At 31.2% G+C, this 18,953-nt stretch overlaps 1 protein-coding gene across 10 annotated transcripts in view; it reads right to left on the bottom strand.

The window, feature by feature from the left end:
• Wrn (WRN RecQ like helicase) overlaps positions 1-18,953 on the bottom strand; it is a 139,864-nt gene that overhangs the window by 80,533 nt on the left and 40,378 nt on the right. For all 10 annotated transcript variants that reach the window (XM_048792752.1, XM_048792753.1, XM_048792757.1 and 7 more), the window contains 7 exons: positions 15,893-16,316; positions 13,171-13,251; positions 12,131-12,269; positions 10,733-10,808; positions 5,820-5,887; positions 5,433-5,541; positions 3,585-3,653 (listed from right to left, as the gene is read on the bottom strand). In XM_048792752.1, coding sequence (XP_048648709.1) covers positions 3,585-3,653; positions 5,433-5,541; positions 5,820-5,887; positions 10,733-10,808; positions 12,131-12,269; positions 13,171-13,251; positions 15,893-16,316 — 966 coding nt within the window. The remainder of the gene's footprint in view (positions 1-3,584; positions 3,654-5,432; positions 5,542-5,819; positions 5,888-10,732; positions 10,809-12,130; positions 12,270-13,170; positions 13,252-15,892; positions 16,317-18,953) is intronic.

The following is an 18,953-nucleotide window of genomic DNA, read 5'->3' as shown; positions in this document are numbered from 1 at the left end:
GGGGTAGAGAGAGAAGAGGGGAGGGGAGGGGAGGGGAGGGGGGATAGTAGAGGATAGGAAAGGCAGCAGAACACAACAGACACTAGTATGGCAATATGTAAATCAATGGATGTGTAACTGATGTGATTCTGCAATCTGTATATGGGGTAAAAATGGGAGCTCATAACCCACTTGAATCAAAGTGTGAAATATGATATATCAAGAACTATGTAATGTTTTGAACAGCCAACAATAAAAAATTAAAAAAAAAAAAAAAGAAATACTTAGGGAAATATAAAGAACCCAGAATACCCAAAAAAACTTTGAAAGAAAAGAACAAAACTGGAGGGACTGGGGCTGGGGTTGTGGCTCAAGCGGTAGCGCACTCGCCTGGCATGCGTTAGGCCTGGGTTTGATCCTCAGCACCACATACAAAGATGTTGTGTCTGCCGAAAACTAAAAAATAAATATTAAAATTCTCTCTCCCTCCCTCTCTCTCTTCTCTCTCTCTCTCTCTCTCTTTAAAAAAAAACTGGAGGGACTTGCACAACCTGATTTCAATGTAATGAAGTAATCTAAACACTCATCAAGACAAAATAGATTTACAAAACAAAGAATAGAGCAGCAACAGACCCACATGTATGTACTCAACCTATTTTTGACGCAGATGCAAAGTCAATTAGTAAAGAAAGGATAGTCTTTTCAAGAAGTAGACTAGAACAATTGGATATACTTGTGTGAAAAATAAACTGCAATCAATACTTCATACAATATTCAAAAATTACTAAAATATAGATCACACATCTATATGTGAAATTTAAAACTATAAAACTTTTAGGAGAAACATAAAATCTTTGTGACCTAGACTAAGCAAGGATTTCTTGGATGAAACACTAAAAGTAAATTCCATAAAAAGACTAAATTGACAAACTGGACTTCATCAAAATGTAAAATTGCAGCTATTCAAAAGAACTGTGAAGACAATGAAGAAAAGTCATAAACTAGGGGTATATGTGTGCAAAATATAAACAAAATAAAGGATAATAAAGGATCTGAATACAGAATATATAAGTGACTATCAAAACTCAATAAGAAAAGCAGAATGAAAAAATAAAATTGACTAAATTATGTTGTGTAAATGAATATATCACAATGGATTCCTCCAATATGTATAATTATAATGCACCAATAAAATAAGAATGGGCAAAAAGAATGATTAGATGTTTTCCCTAAGAAGACATACAGGTAGATATGAAAGAATGCATAATTAGTCATTAGGGAAAATCAAATTGAAAACACAATGAGATCCAATTAAAATAGCTAAAATTAAAGACTGTAACATCAAGAAATAGTAAGGATAGGAGGCTGGACCTCTCAAACTGCTGGTGGGAATATAAAATGGTATACCAATCTCAAAAAGGTTGACAGTTTCTTAAAAAGTTAAACATAGATTTACCATATATTCCAGATCCACTCCTAAGCATATACACGAAATACTTAAAAACACACTTTCATACAAAAATTTGCAAATGGGCTGGGGATGTGGCTCAAGCAGTATCGCGCTCGCCATGTGCGTGGCACTGGGTTTGATCCTCAGCACCACATACAAATAAAATAAAGATGTTGTGTCCGCTGAAAACTAAAAAATAAATATTAAAAAAATTCTCTCTCTCTCTCTCTAAAAAAAATTGTAAATAAATGTTCATAGCACCATTATTAGTTACAGCCAAAAAGCAGAAACAACCCAATGGCCATCAGTGATGAATGGATAAACAAAATGTGGAACTCGTATACAATAGAATATTATTTAGACATAAAAAGAAATGAAGTACTGAAAATATTAAACTAAATTAAAAAAGCCAGGTACAAAAGACCACAAAACTCTATGAGTTCACTATACAAAATGTCCAGAACAGGCAAATTAAATAGAGACACAAAGTAGATTAGTAATTGGAATGAAGTAGAAAAGGAGACAATTGGAAGGGACTACATAATCAGTGTGTCAGTACCATTGGGGGTGCTAAAATGTTCTGGAAAGAGATATTAACACTAAAAGCTACCAGACTTTAACAATGGTTAAAATGGCTAAATTTTATGTTATATGAACTTAATCTCAATTAGAAAAAAGAAAGTTTAAATATATATCTACCCCTTCATCCCATCAGTTCATTCCTTGGTATATACCAATAAAATGAAAACATTTTATGTTCAAACAAAGACTGATGTACAAAAGTTCATAAGCTTTATTTGTAATAGCTCAAAAATGGAAACAATACAAATATCTATCAACAGGTGACTGGACAAACTACAATATATCCATATAATGTAATCTACTTGATTGTAATTAGCTATTAATAAATGTTAATGCATAAACAAATCTCAAAACAAATATGCTCTATTATTTAAACCAGACAAAAAAGAGCATATAATACCTGGATGATTCTGTTTAAATACAATTTTAGAAAACGCAAACTAGTTAATAGTGACAGTAGATCAACAGTTACTTGATGACTAGGGTGGGAAAGGCAGAGACAGGAAGAAAGGTACGGTACGAGTAAACTTTGCATGTAATGGATATGTTCATTATATGGACTATGATGATGATTTTTCTAGGTATATGTATACATCAAAACTTATTTAGTTATATATTTTTCAATAGGTAAAAATTATTATATATAAATTATATCTCAATAAAAGGAATAAAAATGTTTTTAAAAACAAAACAGATGCTCACAAATGACTATTATAATAATGTTTTAATTAGCTTTATTATTCATAGCCCAAAACCAGAAATAGCTTAGATATCCATCAATGAAGAAATGTAAAAACAAACTTTTTTATATAATGAAATATAACTCAGAAATTTTAAACAAACACTATTTCCACATGCAACAACATAAAGGAAATCACAAGAAGATTATGCTGAATGAAAAAAAATCTTACACAAAAGAGTTCATATTGTCTGATTCCAATTACATGAAACTCAAAGAAGACAAATTTAAACTGTGGTAGGGAAAATTAGAACAGTGCTTTGCCTCAGGATATAAGATTGGAAGGACAGACTAGGAAGGGACATGAAGAAATCTTCCGAAATAACAGTAATATTCAATTATCTTGATGGGGTTTGGGTTACTCAGTAAATATACATATGTAAATTCATATATACATATATTAAAAATACATGCACGTTTTTGTGCATATCTGAAATGATATTCTTCTTAGAAATGAATCATGATAGAAATGGTGGGACAAGAGACCCAGAATACAGTCCCTTCTCAGCCACAAATTCATTGAGTGGTTTTTGGGAAATGATTTACCTCTGGGTCTCAATTTTCTCATCTATAAAATGAAACAAATCTAGATATTCTCCGAATTCTCTTTCAAAATCAAAATTTTATAATTCAATGCTAATCTAAGAACTAAAAATAATAGATATCTTAAGTTCTGAAGATTTTAAAATTAATAATTCTCAAATAAACTATAAAAAGAAAGCATGTTTAAAATCATGGCCATTTTATTCATGGATTCAGTAAATTTTTTGTGTGTACAAAATTCTCCCACATAGACAACTGACCACATGATCAGAAATCATATAAATTACTCACAATTTAATATCTTCGAGAACATTTTTTGATTGTGCTGATCCAAGAAAACAGGTTGGAACTTTGGACATTCTATGAGAAGAAAGAGCAATATTCTAGAGCAATGTCTATAGTACAAATATTTACATCATTCTTAATTGAGAAGGAATAAAAAAACATGATAATGTGTTACTCCTTGTCTTTGAAATCTCACTTTTTGTGGTGAACTAAATTAATACAAACACTATGGAAATCAGAATGGAGGCTCCTCAAAAGACTAGGCATGGAATCACCATATGACCCAGCTATACTACTCCTCAGCATTTAATTCTTTAGGAATTAAAGTCATCATACTACAGTGATATAAACATACCTGTGTTTATAGCAGGCAATTCACAGTAGCCAAATTGTGGAACCAGCCTAGGTGCCCAACAATAGATGAATAGATAAAGAAAATGTGGCATACATACAAATGGAGTTTCATTAAACCATAAAGAAAAATGAACTTATGTCATTTGCAGGAAAATGAATAGAACTAAAGACCATTACGTCAAGGGTCATATGTTTTCTTTCAAATGTAGAAACTACAGAAGAAAAAGGAAAAGAAAGGTGGGGGCAGATCTCATGAAATCAGAATAAAGATCAGTAGGGGAAAAGGACGGGGTTGGGAGGAGAAGAGTGAGGGGAGAAGTGCTACGGAGTGATATTGGGCAAATCATATTGTTATTTTGTGTGCGTGTACAAATATGTAAAAAATCTCATCATTATGACAACTATAATGCATCAATAAAAATGTGGAAAAAGAGACATATTGAGCTTTTTAAAACTTAAAAACCAAAAAGAAATTCTCATTTTATATCTCACTAACTTGATAAATTTTTTCAAGGGCTATATCAGAAAGTAGTTGTTAAAGAGAATCTTTAAAAAAAGATTGAAAGCTCAGGTTGAAGAAGTTGGAAAGTTTTCACAGATTAAAAAACACACTTTTACATATATACTTCATACCAAGCTAAAGAATATGAGTAACAGAGCTGGGGTTGTGACTCAGAGGTAGAACGCTCGCCTATCGGGTGCAAGTCCCTGGGTTCAATCCTCAGCACCACATAAAAATAAATAAAAACAAAGGTATTGTATACAACTAAAAGAAATAAATATTTTTTAAAACAAGAATATGGAGGGGGCAGGGGATTAGCAAGGATGGTGGAATGTGATAGACATCATTATCCAAAATACATATATGAAGACACGAATTAGGTGTCAACATATCTTATATACAGAGATATGAAAAATTGTGATATATATGTGTAATAAGAATTGTAATGCATTCCACTGTCATTTTTTAAATCAATAAAAAAGAAAAAATAAAATAAAATAAATAAAAATAGGTGGTGTTCCAAATGGATAAGTGCCCACATCAGTAATCTTCCAGAATTAGCTTATCCATCCTGGATTTTATTTTCTGAATGGAATCCAAATATCAATAGCATCAACAAGCAGATTTGAAAATTCAATAAAAACATACTATTATTTTTAAAAAAAGAATATGGGTAACAGAACTAGAAGAGAATTTTGAAACAGTCAATATAAACTGGTATAATATAATAATGCTTTTTCAGAAAATTTTCACAAGGCCACCTGATAGCCTTGAATTACAGAGAACTCAATACAGAAAATCAAGGTTGGACATATAGCACAGTGGTGGTGGAGCCTTAAAAAAAAAAAAAAAAAAAAAGATAAGCCCTTCCTCCAAAGTGTCATTTACTTTTAGAAAAGCATTAGTGTGAACTAAATCTTAACATACATGATACATCAGATGTTTCACTCATAGAATAAAAGAAGAGGGAAAGATGTGGCAATGCAAACATTACTTACTCCAGCTGGAGCACTTGGTCTTCCATCAAAGAAATAAGAGGTGAAATGACAATGCCAATCTTGCCTATATAAACAGGTGGGTACTGGAAACACAAACTTTTTCCATATCCTTGAAATTTAAAAAAATATACTCATAGAAAAAAAATTAATCCTTGATATTTTAATCTTCTTCTTAAAAGGCACTTGCATAGCTGAATGATCATATTAACATTTCATCTTCCTCAAAGATAATTCATGCATAAATTTGTGCATTCATCCCCTATATCAAGTCTTACATATTTTATAGCAATTCTACTTGTATTTTGAGAATTTAATGAGAAATTAAACATTTTTAAATCTTCAAGTTTTATTTTTCAAAAGACAGGTTACTTGCTTAGTATAACTTACCAGTTGCCATGACAACAACATTATCTCTTCTTTCTTCCAATACAGAATGAATAACTTTCCACTGAACCCTTGAAGGTAAAAAGCATAAAGCTATTTTATTAATAAGATGACACTAAATGGATAAAGTTAAAACCTATTTAATCTTTTTACTTCTGTTAAAAAAATTTCTTTTATACTTTTGAGCTTCATGTACAAATATGTTCATAACCTAGAACTTTAAAACAAAGAACTTCATTTGATCAACTTCCCATTCAGGTTGACTGAAAAACTAGGAGTTTCCATTTGGTATATGTATTAAATGTTGTTACATATATACAAAACATAAAATGAATTTCAAGCTTTATGCTAGATATTCAAAAGAACAATGCTTTAAACAAAAGAAATGTTTAGGTTTAAAATGAAAGAACTTTGAGACCATATATTATGCCACAAAGGAACTCTTAGCAAATATAAAAAAAAAAGTCAAGATACTACCCTGCATTCTATCAGATCATAATGTAATGAAATTAAAATTAATGATAAATTAAAAAATAAAAGCTATTCCAACACCTGGAGATTAAATAATATGCTACTGAATGAATAATGGGTTGCAAAAGACATCAAGGAGGAGATTAAAAAATTCTTAGAGGTGAATGAGAACACAGATACAACATCAAAATCTCTGGGACACTACAAAGGCAGTTCTAAGAGGAAACCTCACTGCCTGGAGTTCATTCCTTAAACAAAGAAAAAGTCAACAAATAAATGACTTAACATTACATCTCAAAGCCCTAGAAAAAGAAGAACAAATAAACATTAAAAGCAGTAGAAGACAGGAAATAATTAAAATTAGAGCCTTGAATTACAAGCTACAGAGAAAAAATAAATAAAATTAGAGCAGAAATCAATGAAATTGAAACTGAAAAAATTAACAAAATAAAAAGTTGGTTCTTTGAAAAAATAAATAAAACTGACAAACCCTTAGCCATGCTAACGAGGAGAAGGAGAGAGAAAACTCAAATCACTAACATACGTGATGAAAAAGGAAATATCACAACAGACACTACAAAAATACAAAAGATAATTAGAGATTATTTTTGAAAACCTGTACTCCAATAAAATACACAATATTGAAGGCATCGACAAATTTCTAGTCATATGATTTGCCCAAATTAAATCAGGATGATATACACAATTTAAACAGATCAATTTCAAGCAATGAAATACAAGACACAATCAGAAGCCTACCAACCAAAAGCCCAAGACCAGATGGATACACAGCCAAGTTCCTCAAGACCTTTAAAGTAGAACTAATACCAATACTCCTCAATTTATTTCAGAAAATAGAAAAAGAGGGAGCACTTCCAAAATCATTCTATGAAGCCAATATCACCCTGATTCCAAAAACACATAAAAAAAAAACTTCAGACCAATCTCTAATAAACATAAATGCAAAAATTCTCAATAAAATTCTGACAAGTCAAATACAGAAACATATCAAAAAGATAGTACACCACAATCAAGTGGGGTTCATCCCAGGGATGCAAGTTTGGTTCAACATGTGCAAATCAATAAACGTAATTCATCACATCAATAAACTTAAAAGATAAGAATCATATGATCATCTCAATAGATGCAGAAAAAGCATTCAACAAATTACAGCACCCCTTCATGTTCAAAACACTAGAAAAACTAAGGATAACAGGAACATATCTCAACATCATAAAAGCTATCTACACTAAGCCCCAGGCCAACATCATTCTAAATGGAGAAAAATTGAAAGCATTCCCTCTAAAAACTGGAACAAGACAGGGATGCCCTCTTTCACCACTTCTATTTAACATAGTTCTTGAAACTCTAACCAGAGCAATCAGAAAGAAAAAAGAAATTAAAGAGATACGGACAGATATAAAAGAACTCAACTTAGCACTATCTGCCAACAATATGACTCTATACATAGAAGACCCAAAAAATTTCACCAGAAAACTTCTAGAACTAATAAATGACTTCAGCAAAGTAACAGGATACAAAATCAATACCCATAAATCAAAGGAATTTCTGTATGTTAGTGACAAATCCTCTGAAAGGGAAACAAGGAAAACTACCCATTTACAACAGCCAAAATAAAATAAAATACTTGGGAATCAACTTAATGAAAGAGGTGAAAGATGCCTACAATGATAACTACAGAATGCTAAAGAAAGAAATTTTAAAAGACCTTAGAAGATGAAAAGATCTACCTTGTTCTTGGATAGGCAGACCTACTGTTGTCAAAATGACCACACTACCAAAAGCATTATACAGATTTAATACAATTCCAATCAAAATCCCATTGACATTCCTCATAGATAGAAAAACCAGTTATAAAATTCATCTGGAAAAACCAGAATAGCTAAAGCATCCTTAGCAAGAAGAATGAAGCAAGTAGCATCACTATGCCAGACATTAAACTATACTACTATATACAGAGAAATGGTAACAAAAACAACATGGTATTGGCACCAAAACAGACTTGTAGACCAATGGTACAGAATAGAGGACACAGAGACTAACCCACATAATTACAATTATCGTATATTAGGCAAAAGCACCAAAAAATGTACATTGGAGAAAAGATAATCTCTTCAACAAATGGTGCTGGGAAAACTGGAAATCCATAGGCAACAAAATGAAATTATCTCTCTCTCACCATGCACAAAATTAGCCCTATCTCTCACATGCACAAAATTCAACTCAAAGTTTAATTCCCAGAGACCTAGGAATTAAACTAAAGATACTGCATCTATTAGAAAAAGTAGACCCAAATCTCCATCATGTTGGATTAGGCCCCAACCTCCTTACTAAGAATCCTATATCAAGAATCAATAAATGGGATGAATTCAAACTAAAAAGCTTCTTCTCCGCAAAAGAAACAGTGAGGTGAATAGAGAGCTTACAAAATGGGAGTTATTTTTTACCCCTCACACACCAGATAGAGCTCTAATCTCTAGGATATATAAAGAACTCAAAAATCAACTCAAAAAAACAAATAACCCAAACAATAAATGGGCCAAGGAACTGAACAGACACCTCTCAGAAGAAGACATACAATCAGTCAACAAATATATGAAAAAGTGTTCAACATCCATAGGAAATAGAGAAATGCAAATCAAAACTACTCTAAGATTTCATCTCACTTAGTTAGAATGGCAACTATTAAGAATACAAATAAGTATTGGCGAGGATGTGGGGGGGGAAGGCACACTCATACATTGCTGGTGGGACTGCAAATTGGTGCAGCCAATATGGAAAGCAGTATGGAGAATCCTTGGAAAACATGAAATGGAACCACCATTTGACCCAGCTATCCTTCTCCTCAGTCAATACCCAAAGGACTTAAAAACAGCATACTACAGGGACACAGCCAACATTGATGTTTATATTTATAGCAGCACAATTCACAATAGCTAACCTGTGGAACCAACCTAGATGCCCTTCAGTAGATGAATGGATAAAGAAAATGTGATACATGTACACAATGGAATATTATTCAGCAATAAAAGAGAATAAAATCATGGCATTTGCAGGTAAATGGATGGAGATGGAGAATACAATGCTAAGTAAAGTTAGCTAATCCCAAAAAACAATGCCAAATGTTTTCTCTGATTTAAGGCTGCTGATTCATAATGGTGGTGGGGGGCACAGCATGGGAGGATTAGATGATAAGACACAGGGGAAAGGGGGAGGGAGGTGAAGAGAGGGGAAATGGCAATAGGAAACACAGTGGAATGAGATGGACATCATTACCCTAAGCACATGTATGAAGACACGAATGGTTTGACTGTACTTTGTGTACAATCAGAGATATGAAAAATTGTGCTCTATATGTGTAATAGAAATTGTAATGCATTCTGGAGTCATATATAACAAATTAAAATTTTAAAAAATGAAAAAAAAAATAACAGAACTTTGTGGTGATAATGTTCTATATCTTGATGAAGACTTAGGTTATATAGATGTGTGTGTGTACACTTGAGATTTGCAAACATACATTTAAGGTTTGTACTCTTCCTAATATGCAAATTTTATACCAAAAACTGTAGTAATGGATGGATAGAGATATGTATAAATGGATGTGATAAAACAAGTAAAATAAAGTGTTAATAATAGAATGTAGGTGGTGAATAAGCCCAAGTCCACAGCAGTAGTAGTAGTAGTAATCCTTTCAATTTATTGTATCTTAGAAATTTTTCTTAATAAAATGTCAAGGTAAAATCAATTGGAAAGGTGATCTTCTGCTATGCTGATAATGACCTATTCTTATCTAAGTGCTGGTTACACAGAGTGCTCAGTTCATCAAAATTCATTGATCTGTATCATATGTATATTTTTCTGTATGTAGGATATATTTAAATAAAAATATCTTAAAACAGAAAAAATGCTTCAATATATTCTTCTGCAAGTTCGCAAAGCTGGAAAACAGTCTACATTCTTAACAGTTTTATTCAAATTTACTTCTTGTTCTTCTCATTTTTATTCATCCTTTTTATGTATATATGTGCCTGTTAAATGTGAATACATTTGAGTATATTAAAACAGATAAAATTACCACTATTCTTTCAACTATTGCCTTATGAACTTCTTAGCATACTATGGAAAATATGATGCACAAAAAAAAGCACATAGATACTTAATGGAAAAAAAATCAGCATTAAATAAAAATTCATTTTTTAATATTTCTAAACAGAAGCATTCAATTAAAATGAAAATCATTTTTCCTTACTGATAAAAAAAATTTTCAGAAATAATTTTATAGTCACACATAAGAAATACAGTGTGGCATGCATGATTACAAAGAAGTTGTATGCTACTGTTAAAAAATGGGTTATTTACCTTTTTGTTCTTTGTGAAGAAAACACTAAGTATTTTATTTAATTAACTGAAATTATACTCACGGTTTAAAATTGTTATGGCCAAAGTAGGTCTTGAGGCAAACAATATGCTTTTCATTGGGTTCTGGCAATAAAAGATCTTAAAATAAAACAAAATAGGCATTTCTGTTCAAATAGAAATATACTAAATAAGAGGAGGAAGGAGTTTATTTCATTGGCTTTTTTTAAAGAATAAATATAGTGGTAGGTTTCAGAGGTTACTGTTTTAATTCCAACTTAATTTTGTTCTCAGAGTATAAGTAATGACTTCAGGTAAATACCTTGATTTTACTAAAGTATTAAAATTTTGTTGTGGTTCAGACTTTACCAGCACTGCAAAAAACTAATGTTTTGGAAATCAGCTAAGTTTTTAAGATCTAACATCTAGAATCCACCATAATAAGCAATATAACAATCCATAATTTATAATATAACTAACTAATTAATGGTAATCAGAAATTATACCAGTGTCATAAGTGAAGTCTACAGATAAAATAAAATCTTAATTTTAAAACTCAATCTATTACCTAAATTTAGTTACCTACATCTAATTTAGTTATCTAAAACCGATTTTTAGGTAAATTTATCTATCTATCTGATTAAAATTCTAACTGCACAGTACAATGAAGTTATGTTAGTTCTACCCAAGTGATTTCCACTGTTTATTATTTGGCTTAAAGGTTCATGTGAGACCAAGAAAGGTCAAAACAAAAAAATCAAGATAATTTTTTACTAAACAAATTAATTATTTTACTTCTCAACTTTAACAACTGTAGAGAGAAAACCAAACATATTTGGACAAATTGTAAGAAAACAAAGAGGAAAACATCTATCAACATATTCATATATATTTTCCACCTATAAAATGGCTTTAAAATTTTCATTTGTCAATGATGAAGTCTGAGTTTAGTAAGAGTGCTACTTTATGAGAATAACCCAAACTTTCCATAATATGCTTATTTGCACTTACACAGAAAGTTCATTTAATAAATTCTTTGTTAACATACTGTCTAAAAATAAGTCCATTTTGTTCCTTTTTATTGTCCTACTTATTTAAATAATAAGATCCTGAAGACTAATGCTACATATCCATACATGTCACTAACAATGATCTTTAATATAAGTAATTGGCAAATGATTTTGACCATCATTAAGATCCAGATAAAATATATAATTCAGTATGAAAAAAGTGAATATATAATTCACCACATCCACTGAATGACACAACACTTCTATTACACATTTTTATAAATAGTAAGACTCCGCTTTATGGAGACAAGAGCACTAAGGAATTTCATAGCAAGTTTAAAGGAACTAATAATTATATGTCACAAAGTCCCTGACCTCCAGAACACATGTACTCTAAATTAAAGACAGTGGTGCGGATCAAGAGAGTTAAATAAAACACACTTCAGTGCTTACCCTCATCTTCTTCTTCCTCTTCAATAGCTTCATTTTTATCATCATCATCTTCTTCAGTAGAAAGTCTCAGATTTCTTTCCATTTCTAAGCATTTAGAATGAATTGGTTCTACCATGCCACTATTCAGATTTTCTAAAGACTGAAAGTTTAAAAGAAAATTTAAAAGCAAAACCACTGACAGTATCAAATCTTTTTCATCAAGCACAAAGAAGTATTATTAACAGAGCCTACGATTTTGTTCAAAGCTGGCAGATGTGCAAGCAATACCACAAAAGAACAAGTGTGCTTCTCTATAAATATGTGCTTAAGAATGGTTTCCAAGGCACAAGGCCAAAGATGGAATACATCCAGCATAAACAAGGTTCATTAATAGCATAGAATAAACTGCCCCTGGGGAAATCTATCATAAATTTTGAATCTGGATAATTTTAAACATTTTTTTCTTTCTTGTATTTAAATGTTTGCAATTCCAAATTGATAAATATAGATTCCAATGCTATTTTTGTAATAAGTTTCTCTATATCATATGTCAGTCATTCTTACTGAATAAGGATAAGATTTAAACCATAAGCAAACAATGAAAATGTTTTTGCAATTATTGAAACAAAAAACAAGATGGAAATAATTTTAGGAAAGAATATTATGTATGTGAAAAAAATTATTTGGCTTTATTCTGGTTCCACAATATTAGGATTATCTATTTCAAAATTATTTCATCTATGAAACTTTTTACAAAGAAGTGATATGGAAGATTTCATGAAACCATTAAAACTTCCATTTATTATTATTTTTTATAATTTTAACTAAAGGACTTTATTTATAGACCATATAAACATACACAGAGTATGAATTGAAAAACACTAAATCTGTTCTTGGCTTGTATAGTTTTTCAGTCCTGTGAAGAGTTTCTTGTACTTAGAATGTTACATAATTGGTAGCAACTTCATTACTGTGGAAACTGGTTTAGAATCAGGTAATAGTTTACTTAATTAAGTGTCCTTTGGAAAGAATAGGTAACTTTTCCAAAATTTTAAACATACCTTAAGCATCTCCATTTCTAAATCTTCATCACTTTCAATTAAGCAAGATGAATCTTTTTCATTATCATTGGGAGACAAATGCTTTAAAAGAAAGTATTTCAAACATTAATTTCCAGTATAATCGATTCTATATCCTCTTTCCTACAAAATAAAATTTCCATATGCTAGATAAGTGTAGATATCTTCCTCTTCTCTATTCAACAAATGTATTAAAAAGGGGAGAAGGTGGGCTGGGGTTGTGACTCAGTGGTAGAACACTTGCCTAGCACGTGCAAGGCCTTGACTTGGGTTCGAATCTCAGCACCACATAAAAAAGTGTAAACAAAATACAGGTATTGTATCCAACTACAACTAAAAAAATAAATATCTAAAATAAAGGGAGAGGAAGAAGGATAAATAAATAAAAGGAAAAAAAGAAATACAGCAAGATAGACAAGTTAGATAAACATACATAAAATTCCTGCTCTAAATAAGAGTACAAAGTTCAACTGTGGTTAAACAACATCAAACTGTGTTTCCCAAACATTTTAAGTACAAGAAACTCTTCACAGGGCTAAAAAACCATATAAGCCAAGAACAGTAATTATTCTTTTATTAAATCTACTGATTTTTTTAAAAAGATACAAAATCTGGGGCTGGGGTTGTAGCTCAGCGGTAGAGCGCTCACCTAGCACGTGCGAGACCCTGGGTTGGATCCTCTGCACCACATAAAAATAAATAAAATAAAGGTATTGTGTCCAACTACAACTAAAAAGTAAAATATTTAAAAAAAAGGATATGAAAGCTAATACACTATGACTGTGGTATCTCTAAATAAATCAGTAATTTTCCAAGAAAATCTATATATGTTTGAAAAGGTGTCCTGTTATTTACTTGGTCTGCTGCTGAAGTTTGGATATGAGGAATCTTTATAATAATTTGGCAATCCCAGTACATCAAGTGATCAAAAACTCACAAAAGAAATTTTAAAAAGCCTGGTGCACTTGTGCACACCTGTAATCCCAGCAGCTCAGGAGGCTTCGGCAGGAGGATTGTGATTTCAAAGCCAGCCTCAGCAAAAACAAGGCATTAAGCAACTCCTTGAGAACTTGTCTGTAAATAAAATACAAAATAGGGCTGGAGATGTGGCTCAGTGGTTGAGTGGCCCTGAGTTCAATCCAAAGAAAGAGAGAGAGAGAGAGAGAGAGGGAGAGGGGGAGGGAAGGAAGGAAGGAAGGAAGGAAGGAAGGAAGGAAGGAAAAGAAAGAAAGAAAAGAATAAAAAGAAAGAAAAGAAAAGAAAAGAAAGAAAGAAAAAAAGAAAGAAAGAGGGAGAGAGGGAGGGAGGGAGGGAGGAAGGGAGGAAGGAAGACAGAGAATCTGCCTCCAAAATGCATATTTAAGCTAGAAGTGGGATAAGTATAGCCTTAATTGACCTGCCAGTTTTAAGCTTTAAAAAAAAAAAAAAGGTCTTTAAAGGAAGTATTTTACTAGGAGATAAAAATTCTTTTACTTTTTAAAATGTGGTGCTGGGGACTGAACCCACTGCCTCACATGCACTAGGCAAGTGCTCTACCATTGAGCCAAAACCCCAGCCCTCTTTTACTTTTTAAATAAGGTCTTGAATAAATAATTGAAAAACTTGAATGAATGAATGAATGAATAAGAAAAAATGCTAATAATTATACAATAAAAATTATAACTGGTTTAAAAATAGTCAAGAAATATTATCATAATTCTATATACGAAAAATATCACTTTAAAGTATATATCTAAAAATAAATGTCTAGAAAATTAAAGAGTAATACAGATGCTAGCAAAAAATGGTATTTCCCAAAGGAGGAAACTGCTTTCTGCACAAATGATTGAAATGAGAATAGCTGAAAAGCAATTTTAAAATAAAATATATCTACATAATAAAAATGATTATTAATATAGTGATCAAAGCAGAGAATTTCTCCAATTTCATTTCCATTAGAAAAATGAGGCCATAATCCTATTAGCAAGCTTTCAAAATCTAAAATCTTATTACAAAAAATGTATAAAATTCCAGAAAATATGGACTTCTTAACTAATAAAAACAAATGAGAAATTAAGGGGGGGGAAACATTTTACTTATGTATTTTTATTTGGTGCTGAGGATCAAACCCAGGGTCTCGCAAGTGTGAGGCAAGCAATCAACTGCTGAGCCACAACCCCAGCCCCAAGTACCTGACTTTTAAAGATGATAGTAAGACATGTCAAGCAAAAACATGAGGTATTTACTAAAAATTTTACCTAGCAGGTAAACAAACTTTGTATGAAATAAAAACTACCTAAAAGTCAAGTTTAGAAGAGTAAACACTAGAAGATATGTAAAGAATACACAAAAAACAGATACTTATTATACAAAAAAGAAAAAAGCATAAGAAATTATAAAATAGAAAATTACAACAAATGTCTATTGATACTATAAATTTTTTCCACTATACAGTGCTATTTATTATACTAAGTCCAGGGCAACAGCTGTGGCTCACAAACCAAATACAGCCCACTGTTTATATGTAAAGTTTTATTAAAAAACAGAAGGCATGTTTGTTTACATTTGTCTGTGGCTAGGGTCACACTACAGAATTGTCTCTATGGAAGAAGTGAGTATCTGTATGTTTCATAAAGTGTAAAATATTTACTATGTGTCCATTTAAAAAAAAAAAAAGACAATCCCTACTAATTAATAAACAAAGTGTTTCCTCCTTATTTAGTACCTCAGCAGAAAGATAAGAAACATCATTAAGAGGAGATTCTTCCTGAGCCTGTTGTTCCAAAATTTCAAGTTCTTGATCTGTAATATCTAATGACATCAAACAAGTTCTTTCCGTATTTTCTTTCAATTTATTGTCTTCTATTCCATCTTTAAATCCATCTTCTTGCTTTACTTCATTTCCAAGTACATCTTTTCCATCATGTTTAACTAAATTATCAAGTGTTATATCCCATGGCTCATCTTTAGTTAAAATTTTATGTTCTCTAATTTGTTTCTGTTGATGTCTACCAACAGTTGACTCTTCCAATGATAATAAATCAAAGTTACTGCTGGGGCTCAGTTCAGTCTCGGTGTTAGAAGAACCAAATATAATCTTCTTCAGTGAACATAGATTTTCTGAAATATTCTTCAAAATTATAGAAACCCTAAAAAATTTTTAAAGAAAGATTATTCAATTCAATTGCATTAACTATACTAGCAAGCTTTAAAGCTTTTAAACTGACCTGCTAGAAAACCCACTGGATAAAGTTGCTTTTCATCCCCTAGTCCCTCGTGCCCATGTAAGGATAGGTAGTAGGCACTCTCTAGCACAGCAAGGTACTTTTGCATCTAACAACTGACTTGTATGCTAAGAGTAAACAGTGTTTGATAATCAACTTATTTATGCCAGCTTTACTTATTTGGAGGGGGGGCATGGTAACTAATTCAATTAACTATAAAGTAAGTCAATGATACATGACCACATAAAAGAAAAACTATTTCATTAAATTCTGGGTTGAACACATCGAAAGACCTAGCAAATTTCTTTTAAAAAGAAAAAAGTTATTTGATAAACTATAGTCAAAAATTAAAATCTGAAGGAAAATTCCTAGGACTGTGCACTCAGATGGCTTCAAGCATCTTAATTTTTCTCTCCATTTTAAAGAAACTGAAATGAGAAAATGTAGATAATATATTTTGAGTATAGTCTGAACAAGAAAGACCCTGAAGAACTACAAACAGCAGGCCTATAATTAAAAACAAACAACAAGAACAAACAAAAAACCCTTGGTACATACCAAAAAATTGGGAACAAATATATTAATATGTTAAGTTAAAAGCAAACTTTTATGATCTCTTTTTATAGCTAACTTTTTCAACTCACTGATCAATTAATTACTAGTCCCAAATGCAAATCATAATAGTGCTTATGCTACAATTTAAAAATGATACTTTTTGCATCTTCAAAATTATCAAAACTGTACACATATCCTTTGAAATATAGAAGAAAAATTTCCCACCAGGAATTATTTCTATACTGAAAATTGTATCATTAATAGCACTTCAAAGTGGGCCTAAGCTTCTAAGCAAACTCTACATTAACACAAACAAAATCAACAGCAAAATTAAATCCAAAAACTAAAAACATTTTTTAATATTTATTTTTTAGTTGTAGTTGGACACAATACCTTTATTTTATTTATTTTTATGTAGGGCTGAGGATCGAACCCAAGGCCTTGCACATGCTAGGTGAGCGCTCTACCTCTGAGGCACAACCCCAGCCCCAAAACATTGATTTTAAAATTATAAAATTCTCTAAATCTTATAAAGAATATTTAGCATTATATACAACTATAAAAAATATTTAGGTCTGCAGTTGTGGCTCAGTGGTAACGTGTATGCCTAGCATGTATGAGGCACTGGGTTCGATTCTCAGCACCACATATAAATAAATAAAATAAAGGTCCATCAACAACTAATATATATATATATATATGTGTGTGTGTGTGTGTGTATATATATATATATATATATATATATATATAGAGAGAGAGAGAGAGAGAGAAGAATATTTAGCATTATACACAGCTATCCAAATTGAAGAACTGTCTATAAGTAATTTAGTAGGAACAGTTATGTGATACAGCTTAATTATTAAATGTACAGGATGCTGTAATATAAATATAGCAAAAGTGGCACAGATCAACCAACAAGATTGGCTCATTTATCCTGCACTAATCTCAAAAATATTTCATACAAAGTAATTTAATATTTACTCTAACAAATACCAAAGGCCATTCTGCCTTCTTTAATAGGACATAATATACACCCTTCTTTCTTGGGATTGTTATCATGCATTAGTTGCCTGTGGACAGTCTTGGCATCCAGCAGAATATCAAATACAACAACAATAAAACAAATAATGTATTGAATTTAAATCAATAACTCTGCAATACTATATTCAGTGAACTTCCAGGTTCTACTGAAACATATGTTCCCTTATGCAATAAACTTCAAACTTCTTTAAGAGTTTTATTTCAAATTTATTAAAATTTGGGTACTCCTTCATAGACTACTAGCTATCAGTTCTAGCTGCTGTCATGCACATATCATTCTTTATTCATATCACTGTCATTTTAACTAGAAATCCAAGCCTGTCAGACTCAATCTATAAACAAAAAGCAAATGTACTCTGAATGCAGCCTATTCACTCCACTGGAAATGCAGAAAGTGAGTCCAACTGCATGCTTATGGCAGGTATTTTGGCTACTAAAAGGCCTTTTTTGCTCCCTCCTAGTTCTGAAGTATAATCTGAATAAGTTATGTTTTACTGAAGATGTATAACAAAGAACATGAAATAAGAGATTTGATTAGTTATTGTTTTGACACTAAAATTTTATGAGACCCAATATTTCTCATTGTTAAGTTTCAAGAAAATCTATTTAGCTTTGGTGTTACGAAGAAAAGCATTAAACATATGCAATTTATCTTAAGTAGATATTTTCACTGCCAGTACAAAAATCTGAAAGGTATATAAAAATCAGATAAAAGAAGATTTTTCTAATTTTATAGAAAAATGTAAAAATGACAAAGAAATGGATTTACTAGTACCTTTTACCCATTTAAAAGTTATATTTTTTCAAAATTCTCAGTTACCTAAAAACCACCAAAACAACTTCTTCGTAAGGGAAAAAATGACTTAGAAATTTGAATTTCTATGCTACATTCTTTAATCTCTTAATCAAAACCTATCACAAATCTTATCCAAAAAAGAATACATTAACACTGCACTTTCCCAGAGT

This window comes from Marmota marmota, unplaced genomic scaffold, assembly GCF_001458135.2.
Source record: "Marmota marmota marmota unplaced genomic scaffold, marMar, whole genome shotgun sequence".
NCBI classification, from domain to species: Eukaryota; Metazoa; Chordata; class Mammalia; order Rodentia; family Sciuridae; genus Marmota; species Marmota marmota.
Note: the sequence above shows the minus strand (reverse complement) of the source record. Positions and strands in the feature narration are given on the sequence as shown.